This window comes from Prionailurus bengalensis, chromosome B1 (genome assembly GCF_016509475.1).
Source record: "Prionailurus bengalensis isolate Pbe53 chromosome B1, Fcat_Pben_1.1_paternal_pri, whole genome shotgun sequence".
Classification (NCBI taxonomy): Eukaryota; Metazoa; Chordata; class Mammalia; order Carnivora; family Felidae; genus Prionailurus; species Prionailurus bengalensis.
The window spans coordinates 150578172-150598532 of NC_057344.1; the positions used below are offsets into that span (position 1 = coordinate 150578172).

Here is a 20361-nt window from a genome sequence, read left to right on the forward strand (position 1 = left end):
AGCTCTTTCGGTTATTGCTTGATGTATTTTGAAGCTCTGCTATTTGTAAACACACAAAGTTGTTACATATTCTTTGTAAATTGATCCTTTTATCATTATGTAATGTCCCTCTATGTCCCCAGTAGTTTTTCTCTTCTCTGAAGTCCACTTTATCTGAAATTAATAAAGCCACTACTGGTTTTTTTTGGATTCATATTTGTGTGATATATCTTTTTTCAACCTTTTATTTTCAATTTAGATATTTCCGTGTAAAAAGAAAATAGTTGAGCCATTTCTTAATTATACTCTGCCATTCTCTTTTAATTGATGTATTTAAACTATTTACACATTAAAGTAATTATTGATATGTTAGAGCTTAAGTCTCTCATTTTATTATAAATGCTTTCTATTTGTGCTGTGCCTTATATCTCTGTTGCTTGTTTTCTCCCTCCCTGTGGGTAACATCAATATTTTTTTAGAGTTCCATTTGATTATTTGTAATGTTTTTAAGTTTATCACTATGTATAATTGTCCTAGTGGTTGCTTTATGTATTAATATGCACACATGTAACTAGCCACAACCTACTGATGTCAACATTTCAAATGAAATATAAAAACTTTACCTCCATGTGGCCTGTGCCCTCCCCATTTTTTAGATATATTTTTCTTAAGTATTTCTTCTGTATACATTAAGCACATGAGATGGTGTCACATCTTTTACTTTGGCCATAAAATATGCTTAAAGAAACCCATGAAGTGAAAAACAGTGTATTATGTTTATTTCTGTGTTTACACATTCTGTTTCTTCCTTTCCTTTCTGAAGCCTTTTTCTATTATCAGTTGCTTTTTGTTTGGAAAGCTTCCTTTAGCCCTTTTCCAAGAGTAGGTCTGTTAGAAACAAATTCTTTTAATTTCTATTTATCCTAGAATACCTTCATCTCCTCTTCATTTCTAAATACAGTTTCAGCGGATATAGGATTCGTGGTTAATAGTTTTTTTTCTTTCAGAGCTTGAAAAATGCTATGCCACTTTCTTTTGTCTTCCACGGTTTCAAATGAGAAAACTGCTGTTATTTGAATTGGTGTTACTTTATAGGTAATATATCATTTTTCTGTTTTTAAGAATTTTTCATTGTCTTTAGTTTTTAGTAACTTAATTATAATGGATCTTGGTGTGGACTTGAGTCTATCCTATTTGAGATTTTCTCACCTTCTTGAATCTGCAGATCTCTGTCTTTAGCCAAATTTGAGAAGTCTTCAACCATTGTTTCCTTCAATCCTTTTTCAGTCTCACACTCTTTTTCTTCTCCTTCGGGAACTCTGATAATAGGAATGTTAAATCTTTTGTTATCATCCCACAAATCTTAGATGTTTTCTTGATTTTTTTTCAGTCTCTTTTCTCTCTGTTCTTCTGAGTAAACACTATTTAATTTAATTCAAGTTTACTGACTCTATCCCCCAGGTCCACTCTCCATTATTAAGACCACCCAGCAGGGTTAATAACAATAATAATTAATAATAAATATAATAATATGAATATTATTGTAAATAATATTTACATATTATATAATATTATATATAAATATAATAGTGTAAGTATAATAATAATTATTACTTATACTTTTCAGTCCTATAATTTTGCAATTGGTTTTTGTAACTTCTATTTCTTTGCTCAGATTTTCCATTTCTTCACTTGTTTCAAAAGAATTTGTAATTGACTGCTGAATTATTTTTCTGGCATCTGCTTTAAAATCCATATCAGATACTTCCAACTTCTTATTCATCTCAGTATTGGTATTTGTTGATATTCTTTTCTCATGCAGAGTGTGGTTTTCCTGGGTTTCAGTATGGCAAGTAACTTGTTTGTATTCTGAACATTTTAGTTTATGTTAGGAGACTCTTGATCCTATTTAATTCTTTTATTTTGGCAGAGAGCCAACTTGTTTAGGTTTGGAGTATAGATTCTCACCAACTTTTGTGGTTTCAATAACAACTTAGTTTGCAGAGTCCTTGCCGTATTTATTCTAGTCTTCTGGAACATCCTCTCAATTCCTGCTGCCAGCAACATATATGGGAATAAAACAGCCTTCTCTCAGCTGCCTTGTATCCCTTGGCCATCCTCTCCGTGTAGGGGTGTGGTGGGCTTGAACCTACTTATGTCACAGGGGAGATAAAGGTTGATGCTGTCCCTGTGGGTGTCAGTCTGCAAGCTGGTGCCCTGATTGGGAAGTGGGGTTTGGGATGGTCAAGGGCTTATTACTGTCACTGCTGCTAGTAAAATAGATAGCCAGCCCTGTGTTGTGAAACAGGAGATTTGGGCTCCTCACTAGGCCTCTGTTGTGCTTCTTCTTTCCCAGTATTTGGACGGAGAGAGCAGACTTTTCTTAGGATTTTTTTGTCTATGCCTATGGATGGTTTCAGATTGCAGGCCTTTCTTGGTCCCCAGTTCAAATGTAGGTGAGATGAAAACAAAACTAGGAAGCTCATCACACTGTCCTTCAATACTGTAGTCTCTAGCCATTTTTCCTTCCTCCTTCCAGCTTTAAGAGTTATTTTACCGTTATCTGCTAGATGATTTTCAGGATATTTAGTTGTATTTAGTTATAGGAGAAGGGCTGAGAAAAGGAAGTCTACAGTCTTGTTCCAAAAGTGGAGCTATTCAACTTTTGTCCTGCAGGTGGAGCACATCTGCTGGGTAACGTTCACCTAGGAGATTTCATGTCTTCTCTGAAGTCCCTCAGTAGTTGCCACAGATAGAAATAAGCCCAGACTAGTTACTCATGAATTGACCATAATTCCACTCCTCTCATTGTTCCATTCCTACAGAAGGTGACACTAGACTATAATTGACCTTACCAGTGAAATGGTTGTAGAACAAGCTTTATACCTGAAGAAGTATTTAAATTATGTCCTTAATACTTTTGCCTCATACTGCTATTGGGAGGATATAAGCAATGTTTGTCATACTCCCTAGTAGATAGGACTCAGTAAATTACTAGTTATCATAACTGCTCATTATTCATTTAGCAAGTATTTATTAAGAACCTATTTGTGCCAGGAAATTACCTCTCCTCATAGAACACTGTAATTGGAATAAGAAAGACAATGGCCCACTAAAAAATAAGTAAACAAAAGTTATATCAAATAATTTGAATTTTCATATTCAATAAAGAGAATAGAGAATGGGAGGTTGTTTTGATTTGTCATGGAAAGCCTGTCTGAGGAGAAGACTTTAAGTTAATTTCTGATGGCAATAGGGAACCAACCATAAAAATGGCAGGGGACAACTAGAATAAAGACTGTATGAACACCTTGGCACAGCCAAGAAACAGAACAGCCAGGGTAACCACTGAGTTATGGCTAAAAGCAAGAACAGTTCAACATGACAACAAAGACGTAAATAGGGACCATGTCATGCAGATCCAGGTAGGAAGTTGCAGTTATAAAGATCAGGGAAGCCACTAGAGAATTATTAGCAAAACTAATTCAAAGGGATTTATTCTAATAAACAGTAATAAACATAAGCTTAGTTCCCTGCTGATGAACTCAATCTGAGTTTAGAGTCTGAAAGATGCATTAATATTTCAGGCTTACCAGAACTCCACACTAGTTTTCAACTTAACAAAACTGTGGATCTGGATTATTCATTATATTATCTGGCATGAGGAACAATTCATATAATTTCAGGGAGCAGTCACTGATCATGATTTCTTCTATTTTACTTTATGATAAAACGACTAACATATTTTGAGGATTCATTAGTACACTGGTGGACCTTTATTCTACTGGGAGCGTCTGTGGAGATGTCAGGCATCTAAGATGCTTTGAGTGCCTTTACCATATCACTAATGTGTGAATGAGGACAGAAGGAAATGGTGCCCACCATATAACAGTACACATGTAAAAGTAGTCCTAGACCCTCTTCTGTTTGACTTGCATTTTAATAAATTACTATGGCTAAATTAATTAGATGTAGCCTTCCTTCAAGAAAAATAATATCCTTCTCTATGCAGATGATTTTAAAATCATAACCCAGGATTTTCCCAGAGTCCATAAAGAGTTAGAAGAAGGGTTTAATTTATACCCAGGTCTCTTCTTCTGGTGGGATTTCATTTTATTGCCTTAAAATTAAAGAATGTCCTGACTAACTCAGCTCATCCCAACCAGAAATATTCATGTCATGTAGGCATAGTATTTCCAAATTATAATTGTTCTACTGCTGAGAAATCATCTTGCTTTTTCCAGATATGAATGAAGCACAAGCAGAGCACATTCTGAACAGCTGTAAGTTCGAGAATATCCCTGTGATGTTTGTAAATCAAATGCTAAAATTCAAAATACCGCTAGAGTTTCTCTATCCCCAGGTTTACTATTTCCCAAAAGTATGAAATATCTCTGAATGGATACATGATTTAACACTCTGTAAGAGGAAAAATTATTATTAATAATAATTGGCCATGCCTATATGGGCTCCTTGGAAATAACTTACTATTCCTCACAGAATGTTTCCCTGATAACTTATTTTAACAATTCCCTATCATTTTATTGTATTTATTCTTATTTGGCTCACTTTGTTAAAGTAGAAAATTTTGCTTAGAATTAAATAACACCCATTAATTTTAATATGTGAATTTTGATACAGTTGGGTAATGGCTATAATATTAGATAGGTATTTTAAATGTACCAGTAGTATTTTTCTGCAATAAGTAGTAAACATTGTGCACTCAAAATTGTCAACGATCATGAAGTAAACTGTTGCACATAAGAAAATGACCTAGTAAGATATGAAAAAACAAACTTTAAACTGAAATTGCTTTAAATGCACTAGGGAGGATATTAAATAGTTTATTTTTTAAGTTAATCATTTTTCAATTTGAATGATCATTATTCTATACATAATTTTGATTAATTTTTTGAAGGCAAGACAAATTTATAACTGTTTCCATCTTTATGTGCTAAACATGCCTTGACATGTTTAAAACACTGTTTATAAATAACCATCTTATAGCTACACTTGTTGAGAGCACAGCATAATGATAGAGAAGTTGAATCTCTATAATGTACAGCTAATGCTAATGTAACATTGTGTGTCAACTAAAATGAAACAATAAAATAAAATAAAAACAAAACAAAACAAAACAAAACTATCTTATTTCCTTCTGACAGGCTGTGGTAGAGGGAGAGAGTTTCCATCCATGGAACGAATTGCTGAAGGTTATCCTGCAAAAAGAGCTGATTGGCCATGGCAAGCCAGCCTGCAAATGGACGGCATCCATTTCTGTGGCGCGTCTTTGATCAGTGAGGAGTGGCTCCTGACTGCTGCTCACTGCTTTGACATGTAAGTCCTCAGTCTATACCAGCAGGATGACCAATTTCACCTTCTTTTCTTACCTTCATCTCTCATAATTCTCAAAAATTTTTCATTCTTTTATGAGCATCTTAGGCCTCCCACTGGAACTCAACATTGTGAAGCAGGCTTAGGAAGAAATGACAGTTACTAAAGAATAGTAGAAAAATTAGAGAATCTTCAGCTGCAACTGGAAATATATTCCCCAGCAATCCTAATTTAACTAAGAACAAGACAACACTTCAAAAGTTAAGCACACTCACCAGTTTTCCTAAGATATATTGTGGATTTTTTAACTCTGCTAATAGTACCCTGATGCACAAATTTACATCAAATTATCCCACATGAATGTCTTTAGTCCTGCACTTTAATTATATCTTTTTTGAAGATGTAACATATGGGATACATGGAGATAATAATGAGATACAGTAAATCTAGTGAAATTCATATCAAGTGGGAAAATATTCTGAGTAAAATGTTAACTAAAAATAAAGGATGACAAAACAATCAATATATAAAGTGTGCCTCCAAGTTGACACCTCTCCCTCTCCTTCTCCCTCCCTTCTCCCTTTCTTTCTCTCTCAATAGCTATACATACATTTATATTACTTCATGCATATGGGGGTATATATGTGCATGGATGTGTACATATATGGGCACATAAGTCTAATTTTTTATTTATTTATAGGCTTTTCAACTACTCTGTATTTCTTTTATAATCAAAACTAGCAACAATATTTTGTTTCCTTTAGAAAATACTCCCCCTCAAGGGGAGTAAGCTACCTTAGAATGGGGAGGCGGGGTGGATTTGTATCACCTAAATGAAGCAGAGCAATCCTGGGGGAGATACCTCAAGTAGAGTGGGAAGACCCCAATCAACTATCACCTTAAACAATTTTCTTTTCACTTTTTTCTTTTTTTTAATTTATTTTTTAAATTTGCATCCAAGTTAGTTAGTATATAGTGCAACAATGATTTCAGCAGTAGATTCCTTCACCTTAAACAATTTTCCCTTCTACCACCTCTATGTCCTATGCTTATTCGGAGTCTTGGGCAACTTTATATCAGAAATGAACCAACTGTAATACTTTTAATCTGTGATCAGTTACAAAAACCCCAAACTCTGGATGGCTAGTTTTGGAACAACTCTCAGCCCTCCTCTGATGAGAAGAAAGATACAATCAATTATCATTCACAACAACTATGCTACCCATAAGCATGATGACGACATTGCTGTGGTGAAGCTTTCCACCCCCGTCCTCTTTTCCAATGATGTGGGCAGAGTCTGTCTCCCAGATGATACTTTTGAAGTCTTGCCTCAGAGTCCAGTGTTTGTCACTGGATGGGGAGCATTAAAAGCTAATGGTGAGTATCTCAGTAAAAAGAACTAAGCAAAAAATGCAAAGCTGTCTTCCATTTGAATGGAGATATAAAATAAGATACAAAATCAAAATATTGAATGTAAGAGATGAAATCAAGATGTCCCATGAAAAATATCACAAAACAACAAACAAAAAAACCAGATATGGTGACTTATGGAAACTTTGGCTATTACTGTTAGACAGTATCTATGTTTAATGCTTTCTTTATGGGCTATTTTGGTTATAATTTTACAGCTAGTTATAACTTCCTTTTCAAAAATTATTAAGGCATATTTTTTCATATCATTTACTTCTTTGTTGCTGTCTCTTTTTTGTATTAAAAATTTTTAATGTTTATTTATTTTTGAAAGAGAGAGACAGAGACAGAGAGATAGAGCATGAGCAGGGAAGGGCCAGAGAGAGAGGGAGATGCAGAATCCAAAGCAGACGCCAGGCTTGGAGCTGACAGCACAGAGCCCAAGCATAGGGCACAGGGCTTGAACCCACAAACTGTAAGATCATGGCCTGAACCAAAGTTAGACGCTTAACCAACTGAGCCACCCAGGAGCCCCATGTTGCTGTCTTTTATATGTAGAGATTCTGCCATGGCTGCATGAATCTTAAAGTATGTGATTTGTGAGCAGTAATAACGATAAATTTCTGTAATGTGTCATACAACTAAACAAAAACAGACTTAAGCAAATTTTTTAAGTAAACAATTTAAATGTCACGCCTGATGCTAACTATTAAATGGGACCCCTCTGATCCATGTATCTATGGAGCAGGTTTTAAGCCTCAGGATTTATACAGTTCAAAAGTACAACATTTTACTACATTTAATAATACACAATACACTGCAAAGATAGATCTTCAGATCTTGATAGGAGTCTCTGTTTCTACCTTTCTTAGGTGAGCAATTTACATATAGTTTAAGCAGCCTTTGAATTTCTGATTCTTATTCCAGTCTCTTGTTAAAAAGTTATAGTCTTATTTATGTACTTGCTCCAAAGATAGCTTTTATGTACTAAGTCTCTGTCACTTCATTTTTATAGAAATCTGCTTCCCTTCAATATGAACTCCAAAATTCTGATGTTGGGTCCAGGTTGCTATACTGTCATTATAATCTGAGAGTTCTTTTCCTCATCTTGGGGGATCTGCCTGTTCTATAGGCAATGGTGATGAGAACAAAGGGGAATCAAATCCTTTGGGATTAGAAGGCCACTATACTGACTAGGGTAGAAATGGAAAGCATCTACCACTAGGGCAATACCACTACACTTCCTCTAGACCCTAATTAAACTTAACACCACCCCCTCCCAGAGTAGTAGTTTGGGAGTGATTTGGGACTTCATCATGAATCATTCAATGCCCAATAGTGTGTAGATTACTAAACTTTGATCTATCTACTCTAACAAGTTGTATACTTTCCAGAAATAATGTTATAAATTTGTAAGACGTCAGTCTAAAGTTAAGCATTAAATATTTGATTATGGTTTTCTCTGTATTTTGAAACTGAGACAAGGACTAAGGTTTTCTTCTCTTACTTCCCCCAATTTTTCCAATTATATCTAATTAGAAATCTTGTTACCAGACAGCTTGTAAAATAGAAACTTTCTATTCTGGATGGTTTCTTCCTTGAATAGTTGACAATGTAAAATAGCTTGTTATATTGTTAAGCACTTGAATTGACTTTTTAAAAGTTGAGATTAAGGAATTATAAGCACTTGAAGTTTAAAACTAGGCATCCTAGGCCAATTAACATAACATATAAAAGTAGGCACACAGAAATTATAAATAGTTTAAATACAGTTGATTAAAACCTAGGAATACCTATAAATTTTAAATGTCAATTAGAGAGGACAAAAGAGATAGTATTGAATATTGCTGAAGCATCTACACAAATAGTTTAGCCTATTCTAAAAATCTGTATAAAGAATAGATAGTGAGCAGATTCTTTCACTAGGACCATTTCAAAGAGAATCAGAAATGAAGAGAAAATGGTCATATAATGACCCTCCAGTGCTTAAAAATGGTGAAGAAATGCACCAGATCCTAGATAATCTTTAATGACTATAAAAGATTTAGGCTTAGTTTTTCAGCAAGACAGTTAACGCTAGGTAAGTGAATTTACTAGGCTTAATACAGAGAATTAGATTTATTTACAGTTAGTGACAAAATCCCTAGAAACCTATATCTTCTCTTATAAAAGCTCTAGCACTCACTAGCCATCTTTGACATTGAAGTGCAGCTTAGTACCATGAGGGTTTTAAATACATAATTTCATACTCTACAATCCACTCCAATAGCTTCCATTGGCTGAAATCTAAATGTGGGACAAAGCACTATCATTATTGGTTACACTAATTATTTTTTTAAGTTTACTTATTTATTTTAAGAGAGAGAGAGAGAGAGAGAGAGAGAGAGAGAGAGAGAGAGAGAGAGATGGAGCACAAGTGGGAGAGGGACAGATAGAGAAGAAGAGAGAGAATCCCAAGCAGGCTCCTCACTGACAGTGTTAGCCAGATGCAGGGTTCGAACTCATGAACCATGAGATCATGCCCTGAGCTGAGATCAAGAGTCAAACACTTAACCAGCTGAGCAACCCAGGCACCCTGACATTAATTATTTTTTAACCCTTACAACAGACATGTGAGATAGGTATCATTTACTCCTTTTAGCGAGTATACTGATGCTTAGTGAGATTAAATAACTTGCCCAAGGCTAAATAGCACATAAATTGTGCAGTATTCAAACTCACATGTGCTACTGCTAAGCCTAGAGTCTTTAGCACAGAATTCGTTGGTCAAATTGACAGCACTGCCCTCCTTCCTCCTTTTAATTGTCTTTGAACCTTTTGTAAACAGTGCATCCATCTTTATATGAAGGACTAATACAGTCTTTAAAATAAAAGCTGCTCAGGGGTAATGAGAAGAATACAATGACTAAAACAGTACAATACACAATTAAAAGCACTTTTCATATAACAACAAATCAATGAATGTGTGGATCATTAGTAAAACAAGATTTAAATCTTATCTTGGTATTGGTTACTGACCCTGGAATTAGTTGTGGACAGCCATTTGAGCTATTATCAAAGTAGATATGGTCTTTCTGATGAAGCAGTAGGGTTCCATTTATTCAGTATTAAAATTACTTTCTGATCGTACAACCTCACTCTATACTGCTCTTCCTGAAAGATTTTCAATTCCCATTATAGCTGTGTTTTTTAAAGTGATGTGGCAGATTTCCAGGTAAGGTAAGGTAAACTATCACAGATTTTCCCAGGTGGTGAAAAATGCCCTGGGTTTAAATGTGATGTTATCCTCCTTTTAGCTATGTGATCAGAGCAAGACTCATAACCAGGTAAGCTTTGGTTTTCTCATCTGAAAAAGAGAATATTCATATCTACTTTTGTTGGTTGTTGCAAGGATTAAATAAGATAGTGGAAGTAAATGTGCCAAGAATGGTACCTAGCACCTAGAAGGCACGCAAGAAATATAACTTGAACCTGAGCACTGTCATCGAGCTCAGAGTCCTACAACTTTAAGACATATATCTTATCACCAGTACATCCTTTATAAAACACAACAATTAACTATCATAAGCAACAATGTGAAAATTCTTCATCTATTAATTATTTTCTTCTTTAGGTCCTTTTCCCAATACTCTGCGACAAGTTGAAGTAGAGATCATAAGTAATGATGTATGTAATCAAGTTCATGTATATGGTGGTGCTGTATCATCAGGAATGATATGTGCTGGATTCTTGACAGGAAAGCGAGATGCCTGTGAGGTAAGAATAGGCTCAAATCCACAAAAATGAGTGTGTTGAATGGAGGTGGCCTCACTGACTATAGACCGATGTCACTTCATACAACTATAAAATTAAGTTGACGAGGAGGGAAGAGAGTGTAAAAAGAGGGAATGGGAGAACCTTAAGAAATACTCCTCATTTAACACCCTCGTATTGTCCAGAACCATATGTAAAAAAGGACCATCAGTTGCAAATTAGTACTTTGATTAGAGAAAAAGACTGGAAGCAGATAGTAGAAACCAAGAAGCCACACAATCATTGCTTCAAGTCTCAATGATAACCAATTAGGTGTCTGACCCCTACTACTTGTAAGGCACTACGGAATGGAGTCTGAAGATCCCTCCATGGCCAGAGCCATCATCCCACCAGCGCTTAACCCTTTTGACCATTAGCAGTCTACATTCATATAGAATCACACCATTTAGGAAGAAAATACATTTATCAACACTTATTCATATTAAAGTGTTGCCTCACAAATTATATCTAAAAACTAAATAAATAGCATTTCACTAAACCATACAAAACCTTAGGATTAAACATTTAAGGAGAATATCAATTTTAAAGTCAGGCTACTTAAAAGATTAAAAATAAGTAACTAAAATAATGAAGTTTTAACTTGGGTCCAATAGTTTAGCAATTCTTAAAAGATTAGGAAATGTTTTGAGAATTTGACACATATGAGTGCTTTACTTAAATGCAAAGGGCCCACTATTGATCTGCCACTACCTGGCTATAATGTGATACACTAAATATTCATTCACTTATTCATTCCATTTGTTTTGTATATTGCAAGGTAATGTGGCAATTACTGAAGGAAATATAAACATTTAAAAAAAAAGCCTACACTGAATCCACAATGAATTTACAATCTAATAATATAGCAAACAAGTAACGAAAAGAACAAAAACATAGGATTTGGCTACATATTCTGAATATAAGATCTCCTTCCACTCACTTTCCTTCCTGAGGAGAAGCAAAAACAAGGCGGTCCACAACACACCCGGATAACATGACTTTTGAGCAGAAACATAAATCTACGTAAAAGATGTTCTCTTTCCATTGGTCCATGTTCCCATACTTCCTTCGCCAGCAGCAAAGTAAAATACTAAGGACCTAAATTAGGATGTGGTCTTACAGGAAAAGAGCTGAGAAGCATTGCTTTTAGTAACCAGAGTTTTCACACTCTGTCCACTGAGCCCTAAAGGCTACATGGAAAGAGAAGGGAAGGGAGCTGAGAGCCAAAACTCTAGGATCCCAGGCCTGCTTCAAATGGGATCATTTGTCTTATAAAATAAGTCTATAATGGGCTTCCATATAGGTTTATTGCTAAAAGATAAATTTAAAAATCATCTGTCTAAACCTTGGGTTAAAGATATCAGGGAAGTCCTCAGGATTCACACACTTCAAACCAGTTCACTAGGGCTAGGGATTAAACCTTAGTTTGGAAATAAAAGTCTGTCAGTGATAATAGTACATATTTGCCTGGAGTGACCTTTGCATACCCTTCTCTTCACACACCTATTGCTGCACAACAATATAGCATCCAGGACACCTTCCTATCAATTGGTATGAATGGAACAAGGTGCAATTCAAATATGGGGTGCCTGGGTGGCTGCTCAGTCAGTTAAGCCTCTGACTTTGGCTCATATCATGATCTCACGGTTTGTGAGTTCGAGCCCTGCATCAGGCTCTGTGCTGACAGCTTAGAGCCTGGAGACTGCTTCAGATTCTGTGTCTTCTTCTTTCTCTGTCTTTCCACTGCTCGCTCTCTCTCTCTCTCGCTCTCTCAAAAAGAAATATTTTAAAAAGTTAAAAAAAAACACAAATTCATAGCAAGTGACTATATCTAGCTAACAGAAGAGGCTTCATGGAGGTGACATATAGTTGAGCCTTGAGTTCATCACTTATGTAACTATTATTGTATGCCTGGACTCAGGTTCAGTTTGTGCTCCCTGTTTAGATAGAGCAAAACTAAAAACTATACAAGGGTAAAACTGAAATATTAGCTTTATTCACACTATTCCAGATGAAGATATTAACACAGATAAGTAAAAGTAGTAAGATAAAAACAGGTAATAAGCAATAAATTCAATCGTTATATTAATAACAATGGTAAGTAAAAACAGAATTCATTTTATATGCTTTTGTTTATTTTATTTTTTAAATTTTTTAATGTTTTTATTTTATACGTGAGAGAGAGGTAGAGCATGAGCAGAGGAGGGGCAGAGAGAGAGGGAGACACGGAATCCAAAAGAAGCTCCAGGCTCTGAGCTGTCAGCACAGAGCCCGACACGGGGCTCGAACCCACAAACCATGAGATCATGACCTGAACTGAAGCCAGACACTTAACCTACTGAGCCACCCAGGCACCCCTACATACTTTTATTTAAAATATTAATTTAATAGTCATTCACAGGCTCATAAGCTTTCATTTGTTACTCCCCTTTATTTATTGCATTGACAATGTACATTTCTTCTTCTACAGGGTGATTCTGGAGGACCTCTGGTTATAGCACGTGATAGAAACTGGTATCTTATTGGGATAGTAAGCTGGGGAATAGACTGTGGAAAAGAAAACAAGCCTGGACTTTACACCAAAGTGACTTGCTATCGGGACTGGATTAAATCTAAAACCAACATCTAATGCAACAATCACCTGTACATCCAAAATGTTAATGTGGTCGCTAGCAAATTGTTTTGCTAGAATGTGTTGCTATGTATATTGTCATCGAGTTCAAGATGCAAATAAGCATGAACGGACAACATTCCCCTTAAACATGAGGAAAGCAGACTTTGTTATACATCATCTGAAATGTTTTGCTAACCTGAACATACAAGATATCAACTCCACAATGATCTGCCATTGCTGCTAAGTGTCTCCCATGATCTCCTTGCTCATTTTTCTGTTCCTACTCATTTAAAATGAGAACAATCCAGTTTAATCAGACAAGTACCAATTGGCTAAGCATTCTCTATTTTTTCTTCCCCGACAGGGCACACTGCCATTCCCTGACTCTACAGTTTTCATGTTCCTCACCAAATAATCTTCATTAAGAATCTGTAGGTTCACTGTACTAGACAAATCAAGGTAATTAGTTCTGGCCAATGTGAACACAAATGATGGAGGGGCACTAGGCATGAAACTGGGACTTAAGAGATGGCCCTCCTATCAGCCCTTTCCCATTTGCCCTCACATGCACATTCACCTCTCTCTGAGACTTGAAAAACATTGACGTGACAGTGTATATTTTAAACTCTAAACAACTACCTAATATTTGCTTTGAAACAATAAATAAATCTGTGTACCAGACAGAAAAACTGAAAACACTGCCTAGCACAGATTCTGTGCTACCCTACCTAAAAATGCCTTTTTTTTTTTGTATTTAGAAAATAAAGAGAAAGTTTCTTGGTCTTTTTGTTAGATGGAAATGAGAAGATAAAAGGACTCTGTGAGAAGGAGCTCCTTTCCATCTCTAAAAATGAGAGATGTTCCAAACCTGGTATAAATTAACTTTTCACTTATGTTTTATTATACCTTACTGCATTTTCTTTTCTAAATAGCTTTATTTTCAATCAACCTCAGAACAAGTAAAGGACCCACAGAATAAGAAGCCAATATAAATTAGATATTCATAAATCATTTACATGAGAAGCCAATATAAAATTAGATATTCATAACCAATTCGATATAAGATTTTGGAAAAGATCTGATTGTCTAATATTTAAATTTACTGTTAAAAATGGCTGGCATTCTTTATAGTATTTTTGGAAAATACTCAAATAATCCAGAAAGCATCTTTGGAGAGATTTAACTTATATGACAAAATAGTCATTTTCATATGTGTTTAAATGTATATTTCCTGACACTATATATGACTATGGACTAGTATTCAACAAAACTCAAACTTTTTCTGTGCTTCTAAACCTTTGCTCCCCCTGTTATGATTAATTTGGCTAATGAAATAACTGCTGTGCTAAGATTTTCTTCTGAGTTTTATATCAGCTGAGAGTCTTTCTTGGTCCACATACATAATGTTATATTGTATACATTAAAATATATTTATAATAATAAACTCAACTCATTTCCTTTGAATCATCAGTATACTGCATTACACATCTCAACTTTTGCCCTGCTGACATTAGTCAGAGACAATTCTTTGTTGTGGGGGGAAGGTGGCAGCTATCCTGTGAACTGTAGAATGTTTGCAACATTTCCTACCTCTATACACTAGATGCCAGTGGTAACCCCCACCAAGTTATAATAACAGCAAATGTATCCAGATATTGCCAAACATTGTGGGGCTAAATCACCCCCATCTGAGAACCACTGCCATGGAATCAACAGTCAGAGGAAAAAAGTCACTTGTTAAAAATCTTACAACCACAATTTTCTTACATGGGTCTGAGCATATTTTTCTTCTCCCTTTTCTTACAATGCAAATGTGTTGAGAATGCTAAAAAGACCGTCTATGATGATTACTCTCATATCCAAAAAATCCTAACCAAATTAAGATCATTTGGAAAGTGAACCTGTTCGGGCAAAGGAGGCTGTTTATATAGATCTATTGAGATAGAAGTCTATCTATAGATAGATGTCAACTGGTCTATATAGATTAGAGAAATCTACATAAGTTTCTCTCTAGAGAGATACTTGTCATATACCTAAATCCTGCATAATCATACCACATATATATTCTATTTAATATTCTCTGAATGAATAAATAAATACTGCCTGAAAAAAGATTTACATATTCGGCTGAGGCAGAATGGCTCAGTCCATCATTCACTAGCATTGTAGAGTGGAGAATAGGAAGTTGCATAGCATCACTATGCACTAAAAGCTGCATTATCTGAAATAGTAGCCACTAGTCAGACAGGACTATTTAGATTTAAATTAATTAAAATTAAGTAAATTAAAGTTCATTTAATTGAACTTTATAATAATATCAATTATACTAATATCTTTTCTAATATAAAAGAGTCAAATAAGGCTAATGGTACCATATTGGGTAGCACAGATATACATCATTTCCAAAATCATGAAGTTTTATGGACATCACTGGCCTACAGCATTGTATGCAACTGCTTGCATAAATCACTTATTCATCTAACAAATATTTCTTGAAACACTATGTGTCAGACACTGGATAGTCTAGATATTGGGTATATAATTGTATATAAAACCAAGTCCTGTTCTCAAGACAACATAGAGGTAAAAGTATTTTTGATAATTATTGTTAAAAGTAACAGAGCCTTTGGGTAGTGTGTTTGGCCGTGCATATCATGGTGACTTCCAGACTCTTCCTCTAGTGTCATTGGCCCACTAGTACAGAATGTTCTTTGTATAAGCTTTATCAGGCCCAGAGACCCATAAGGAAATTGAAGTGGTCACAAGTGGAATTTTCAACCTTGGACAAAGATCCCAGAACTTCTTCAATAAATAGTATATTAAAGAATAAAAAAGTTTAAAATATATATTTTTATTATTTTATTTAAGAATAAAAATATTTCGGTAGCTTTTTAAATCAGATAATTTCTTATAACCCAGAAAGATATATTAATGGCAACAAAAGAGTAGCAAGTAATAGAGGAGCATCAGAGTGACTTAGTCACAAAATTTAAAAATATCAAGTAATATTTTAAGCAAGAGGCCAACCCAGGTATAAAACTGGGACTGGATTGTGCAATATGTTAATATTGTTTTATTATAGATGAATCCAAGAAATGTAGAAACAACAGATCACTATAATCCAAACCTATGTTCATTAAAAACCCAGTAAGAAACAGACCAAATGTGTTACTCTGCTGCCATCTCCTGGTCTATATAATTTATTTAAATATACTTTTATTGTAATTGCATTTCAAGCTCTAAAGTTGCATAAGCTATTTTCCAACACAGATTAGTAGAAAGAAAAATCAGACAATCTCTCCCCAGTTATCTCCTGAGGTAATCAAAGTTTAAAACCATATATCCTTAGGGCGCCTAGGTAGCTCAGTTGGTTGAACAATCGACTCTTGATTTCAGCTCAGGTCATGATTTCATGGTTCGTGGGGTCGAGCCCCACATCAGGCTTTGTTCTGAGAACCGGTGGAGTCTGCTTGGTATCCTCCATTTATCCCTCTCTTTTATCCCTCACCCACTAGCACTCCCTCGCTTTCTCAAAATAAATAAACCTTTAAAAAATGCATATATCCTTTCAAATTGTTCTGTTTATACAAATATAAACAAATATATTCATTCACTTATAAAGAGCTTACCCACTTTTTTAAAAAATAGCAACATTTTATATGCATTCATATATATGCAATGTGTGTGTGTGTGTGTGTGTGTGTGCACGCACACACGTGTGTGTGTGTAGTATCTGGGCTTTTGTTTCTCCTAAAATAATGTACTAGCGTAAGATATTCCCTCCAAATCAAAAAAAAAATCAGATAAACTATAGATGAAAGAAGCAAACATGGGTTCTAGGCCAGCAAATGAAAATAAAAGTGAAAGGCTACGAGATTAGGCTCTCGTGGAGTGAATTATGTAGGGAGGGTAGGTGGCTGACACCCTGAGTGGAATAAAAGAACAGGTCAAAGAAACACTATTTATGTTTTACTCTTGCAGTCCCCAACACCCTGCCTGCCCTATATTGCCTTAACAATACATTCACCTGCCCTTCAGACCAGAAACTAATCACAGCAATCCAGACAACTACTTTTGGGAGTATCAGGGCAAACACCTACTAAGGGGAGGAGGCTCTAGAAAAAGTGACCACTAATCAGATGCTTTCAGGTATTCCTCACCCTCACTCCTCCAAACCCCAGGATGGATGCATTAAAACTTAAGTAGCTGGTTTCCTCCAGTACCGCTTCCCTCTGAGGCCAGCTCTATAGCTGCTCCTCGTGTGGTCAGCCTGCACCTGCAGGGGTGAGCCACCACTGAACTTCTTAGCTGCGCTGGAGCCCCTCTCACCAGCTCATTTCTAGGGCTTTGGTAAGTGGTGTGTCATCTTGGCCTTCCCATAAAGCACATCTCCCACAGGGTCTTCTGGCTTCACATGGCAGATCCATTTCAGCATGGCCATTTCCCTCAGCTTCTTAATTTCTTCCGCCACTGCCTGCCAGGACAACTGGGACGTTTCTGTTTCCCTCAGCTTTGGCTATTTCTTTCCACAAGATGTTAAGAGCCACTCCAGAAGCAAGACTTCCCCAGTCTCCTTGGGTCCTTGCCAGGGTGTTAATTCTATATTTTGAGAACATCAATGAATTCTTTTCCAGTCTTCCATTCAGCCCTCCTTCATCAAGCACACTCAAAACCCAATGTCAGGAACAGGAGTACGCTTCTCACTAATCCTCATAATCCCTCAAGTGCACAGTCTCCTTCCTCCCTTATCAGACCCAGCACATTCTAGTGGAGTTACCGAAAGGTTTCAGTTGAGGAAGGGGAAAGGGCTTGTGGGGAAAGCGCTCGCCAGTATCTTGCTGCATGGGAGAAGGGCTGGTTTTTACTAAGGAGTGAGGGACTACTTCTGCAGAATTCAGAGGATCTGTAGAACAATATCCTCAAGGACATCCATACACTTGACTCCAAATTGCATTTCAAGGTCCTAGGTATTCCAAACCAGGGACCTGACCTAAAGAGCATAGCAGATCTGCTTTGACCAAGTATTCAAATTCTGAGAAACTAACTATTAGGTCTTCATCCTGATGCTGAGCCACGTCTACTATTTCTCTGTAGAAGATTAGGGCCTCTTTGTAACCTACCTCACATAGCTTTTAACTGATTACAAAGGACTCTCAGCTTCTCCTTATCCTTCTGCAGGGCAACATGCAATTTAGCAGTAACCAGCCAACTCCACTATCTTTGTAGCACTCCTCCTTCCTATCTTGCCTCATCAATTGCCTGAACCATAATGGCTGCAATCATGCCCCTACCAGGAAGTTTTCCCAGGTCACCACTGGTGATATCTTCAGTAATTCAGGTCTCACCTTATGCCAGGAATTATCTGTGCTCTGCATGCTTCTCAGGGTGGTGTTCTCTTTACCCAACAGGCAATGTAGTGAGTTAGTCAGTCCTAAATTTTCTCAGACTATTCAATCAAACCTCAAGGTGGGATTTGAGAGATTGGGGAAATTTCTGTGAAGAAAATGGAATAATTCCTGGAAGAGTCAAAGAGACCCTAGAGAATACAGTTCAGGTTGTCCCCTTATGCAGCAAAGAAGGAAGGAAGAAGAGTTAGATAGGAAGAATCTCGCCAGGTGGCTGTGCAGTCCCAAGAAAATTTGACCAAGCCTATGGGGAGTCCTCAAATCAAAGCTGTCCATCAGAAAAGTCCCACATCTCTCAGGAGTGAGCTTGCCTTAACAACTCTGCTGTGCATGGTTACAGACTGGGAGAGGCTTAAAGGAAGCATGGCCTCCATGAGTGCAATGGATGGCTCTGAGCACAGCAGCTTGGCCCATCTGTCAATTCTATCCTGCAAATCAGGGGATCTGAGAGGCATATTTCCATTATCACCACCATCCTAGATCTTTGCCTAAAAATATGCACAGGGGCACTTGGGTGGCTCAGTCGGTTAAGCATCTGACTTTGGGTCAGGTCATGATCTTGCAGTTCGTGAGTTCAAGCCCCATGTCAGTCTCTGCACTGACAGTGCAGAGCTTACTTGGGATTCTCTCTCTCCCTCTCTCTCTGCCCCTCCCCTGCTCTTTCTCTCTCTCTCTCTCTAAATAAATAAACTTTTAAATACATAAATAATAAATAAACTTAAAAAAATATGCACAAAAGTTGACCCCCAAAATGGATTAGAGATGTAAGTGAGAAGGGAAAAAATGATAATGTTAAGACAAAAAAGGAGATTGTCTTTGTGACCCAGGATAGGTAATAGATTATTAAAGCAAACTATAGAGAGTATTAACTATAAGGCAAATAATAATAATACAATGGACTATTCACTGCTTTTTTTAAGTAAATGATAGAATGGATAGAATGGGAAAAATATTTAAAATGCATAAACTGAAAAGATACTAGAATATACAAAATAGTCCTGCAAATCAACAAAAAAGAACAGTCTCAGAAGAAATATGAGGAAGGATATGAAAAAGCAATTTATAGAAAAGAAAACCAAAAAGTTAATAAGCATGTAAGACAAATGTTCAAATAACTAGTATTGAGAAAAACACAATTAAAATAAAAGTAAATCATTACTGTACACCACACAGACAAGTGGAATAATAGCAAGTATAGGCAAGGATGTGAACTTGGATTGCTGGTATTCACAGCCAATTTTAATTAAATTACACATACATGTCCGATGACTCCCAAATTCTGATATTTCACATCATGCATAAATTCACTTTTAAATTGTATCCCAGTACATTTTCTTCAGATTAGATCAGTTGGAAAAGTTTTAATTTTTCATATAATTTCAAGTGCAAACCAAAAATCACGAACACAGAAATTTTTCATTTGACAAGAGTTCAGCTATGAGAATTATGGCAGAAGGAAAAGAAAATAGAAACATGTTATTAAGTAATTCTGCCAATCCCCACAGTCTGCAGAATCAATGACCCATCTCTAATTGCTGAAGGGAGGAGAGTTTTTCTCCATTTGAATAAATTGCCAGAGGTTGTTAGATAAGCAGTCAAGGATTACTCTAGCATCTATGCAAAATAATCAACATAAATTTCATCTCTCAGAGTAATAGGCAATAGGAAGAGAAAGGTTTTATGTATTAATCTTCTAATTTAAACAGATTCCCATATTTATAACTAATACTTGCACCGAACTGCACTAACTGGTAACTTTGATTGAAATGTTAGCACATTCTGTTTGGTCTACTTAATTAATTGTGGACAGTATTATAGCTATGCCTA

At 36.0% G+C, this 20361-nt stretch overlaps 1 protein-coding gene across 1 annotated transcript in view; it reads left to right on the forward strand.

Moving 5' to 3' along the window:
* The window catches only part of LOC122469314 (transmembrane protease serine 11G-like), a 31502-nt gene extending 16937 nt beyond the window's left edge, over positions 1-14565 (forward strand). The window contains exons 6-10 of the mRNA XM_043556604.1: positions 4224-4262; positions 5145-5316; positions 6431-6690; positions 10337-10479; positions 12986-14565. Coding sequence (XP_043412539.1) covers positions 4224-4262; positions 5145-5316; positions 6431-6690; positions 10337-10479; positions 12986-13144 — 773 coding nt within the window. The 3' untranslated portion in view covers positions 13145-14565. The remainder of the gene's footprint in view (positions 1-4223; positions 4263-5144; positions 5317-6430; positions 6691-10336; positions 10480-12985) is intronic.
* The last annotated feature ends 5796 nt before the right edge of the window (positions 14566-20361 follow it).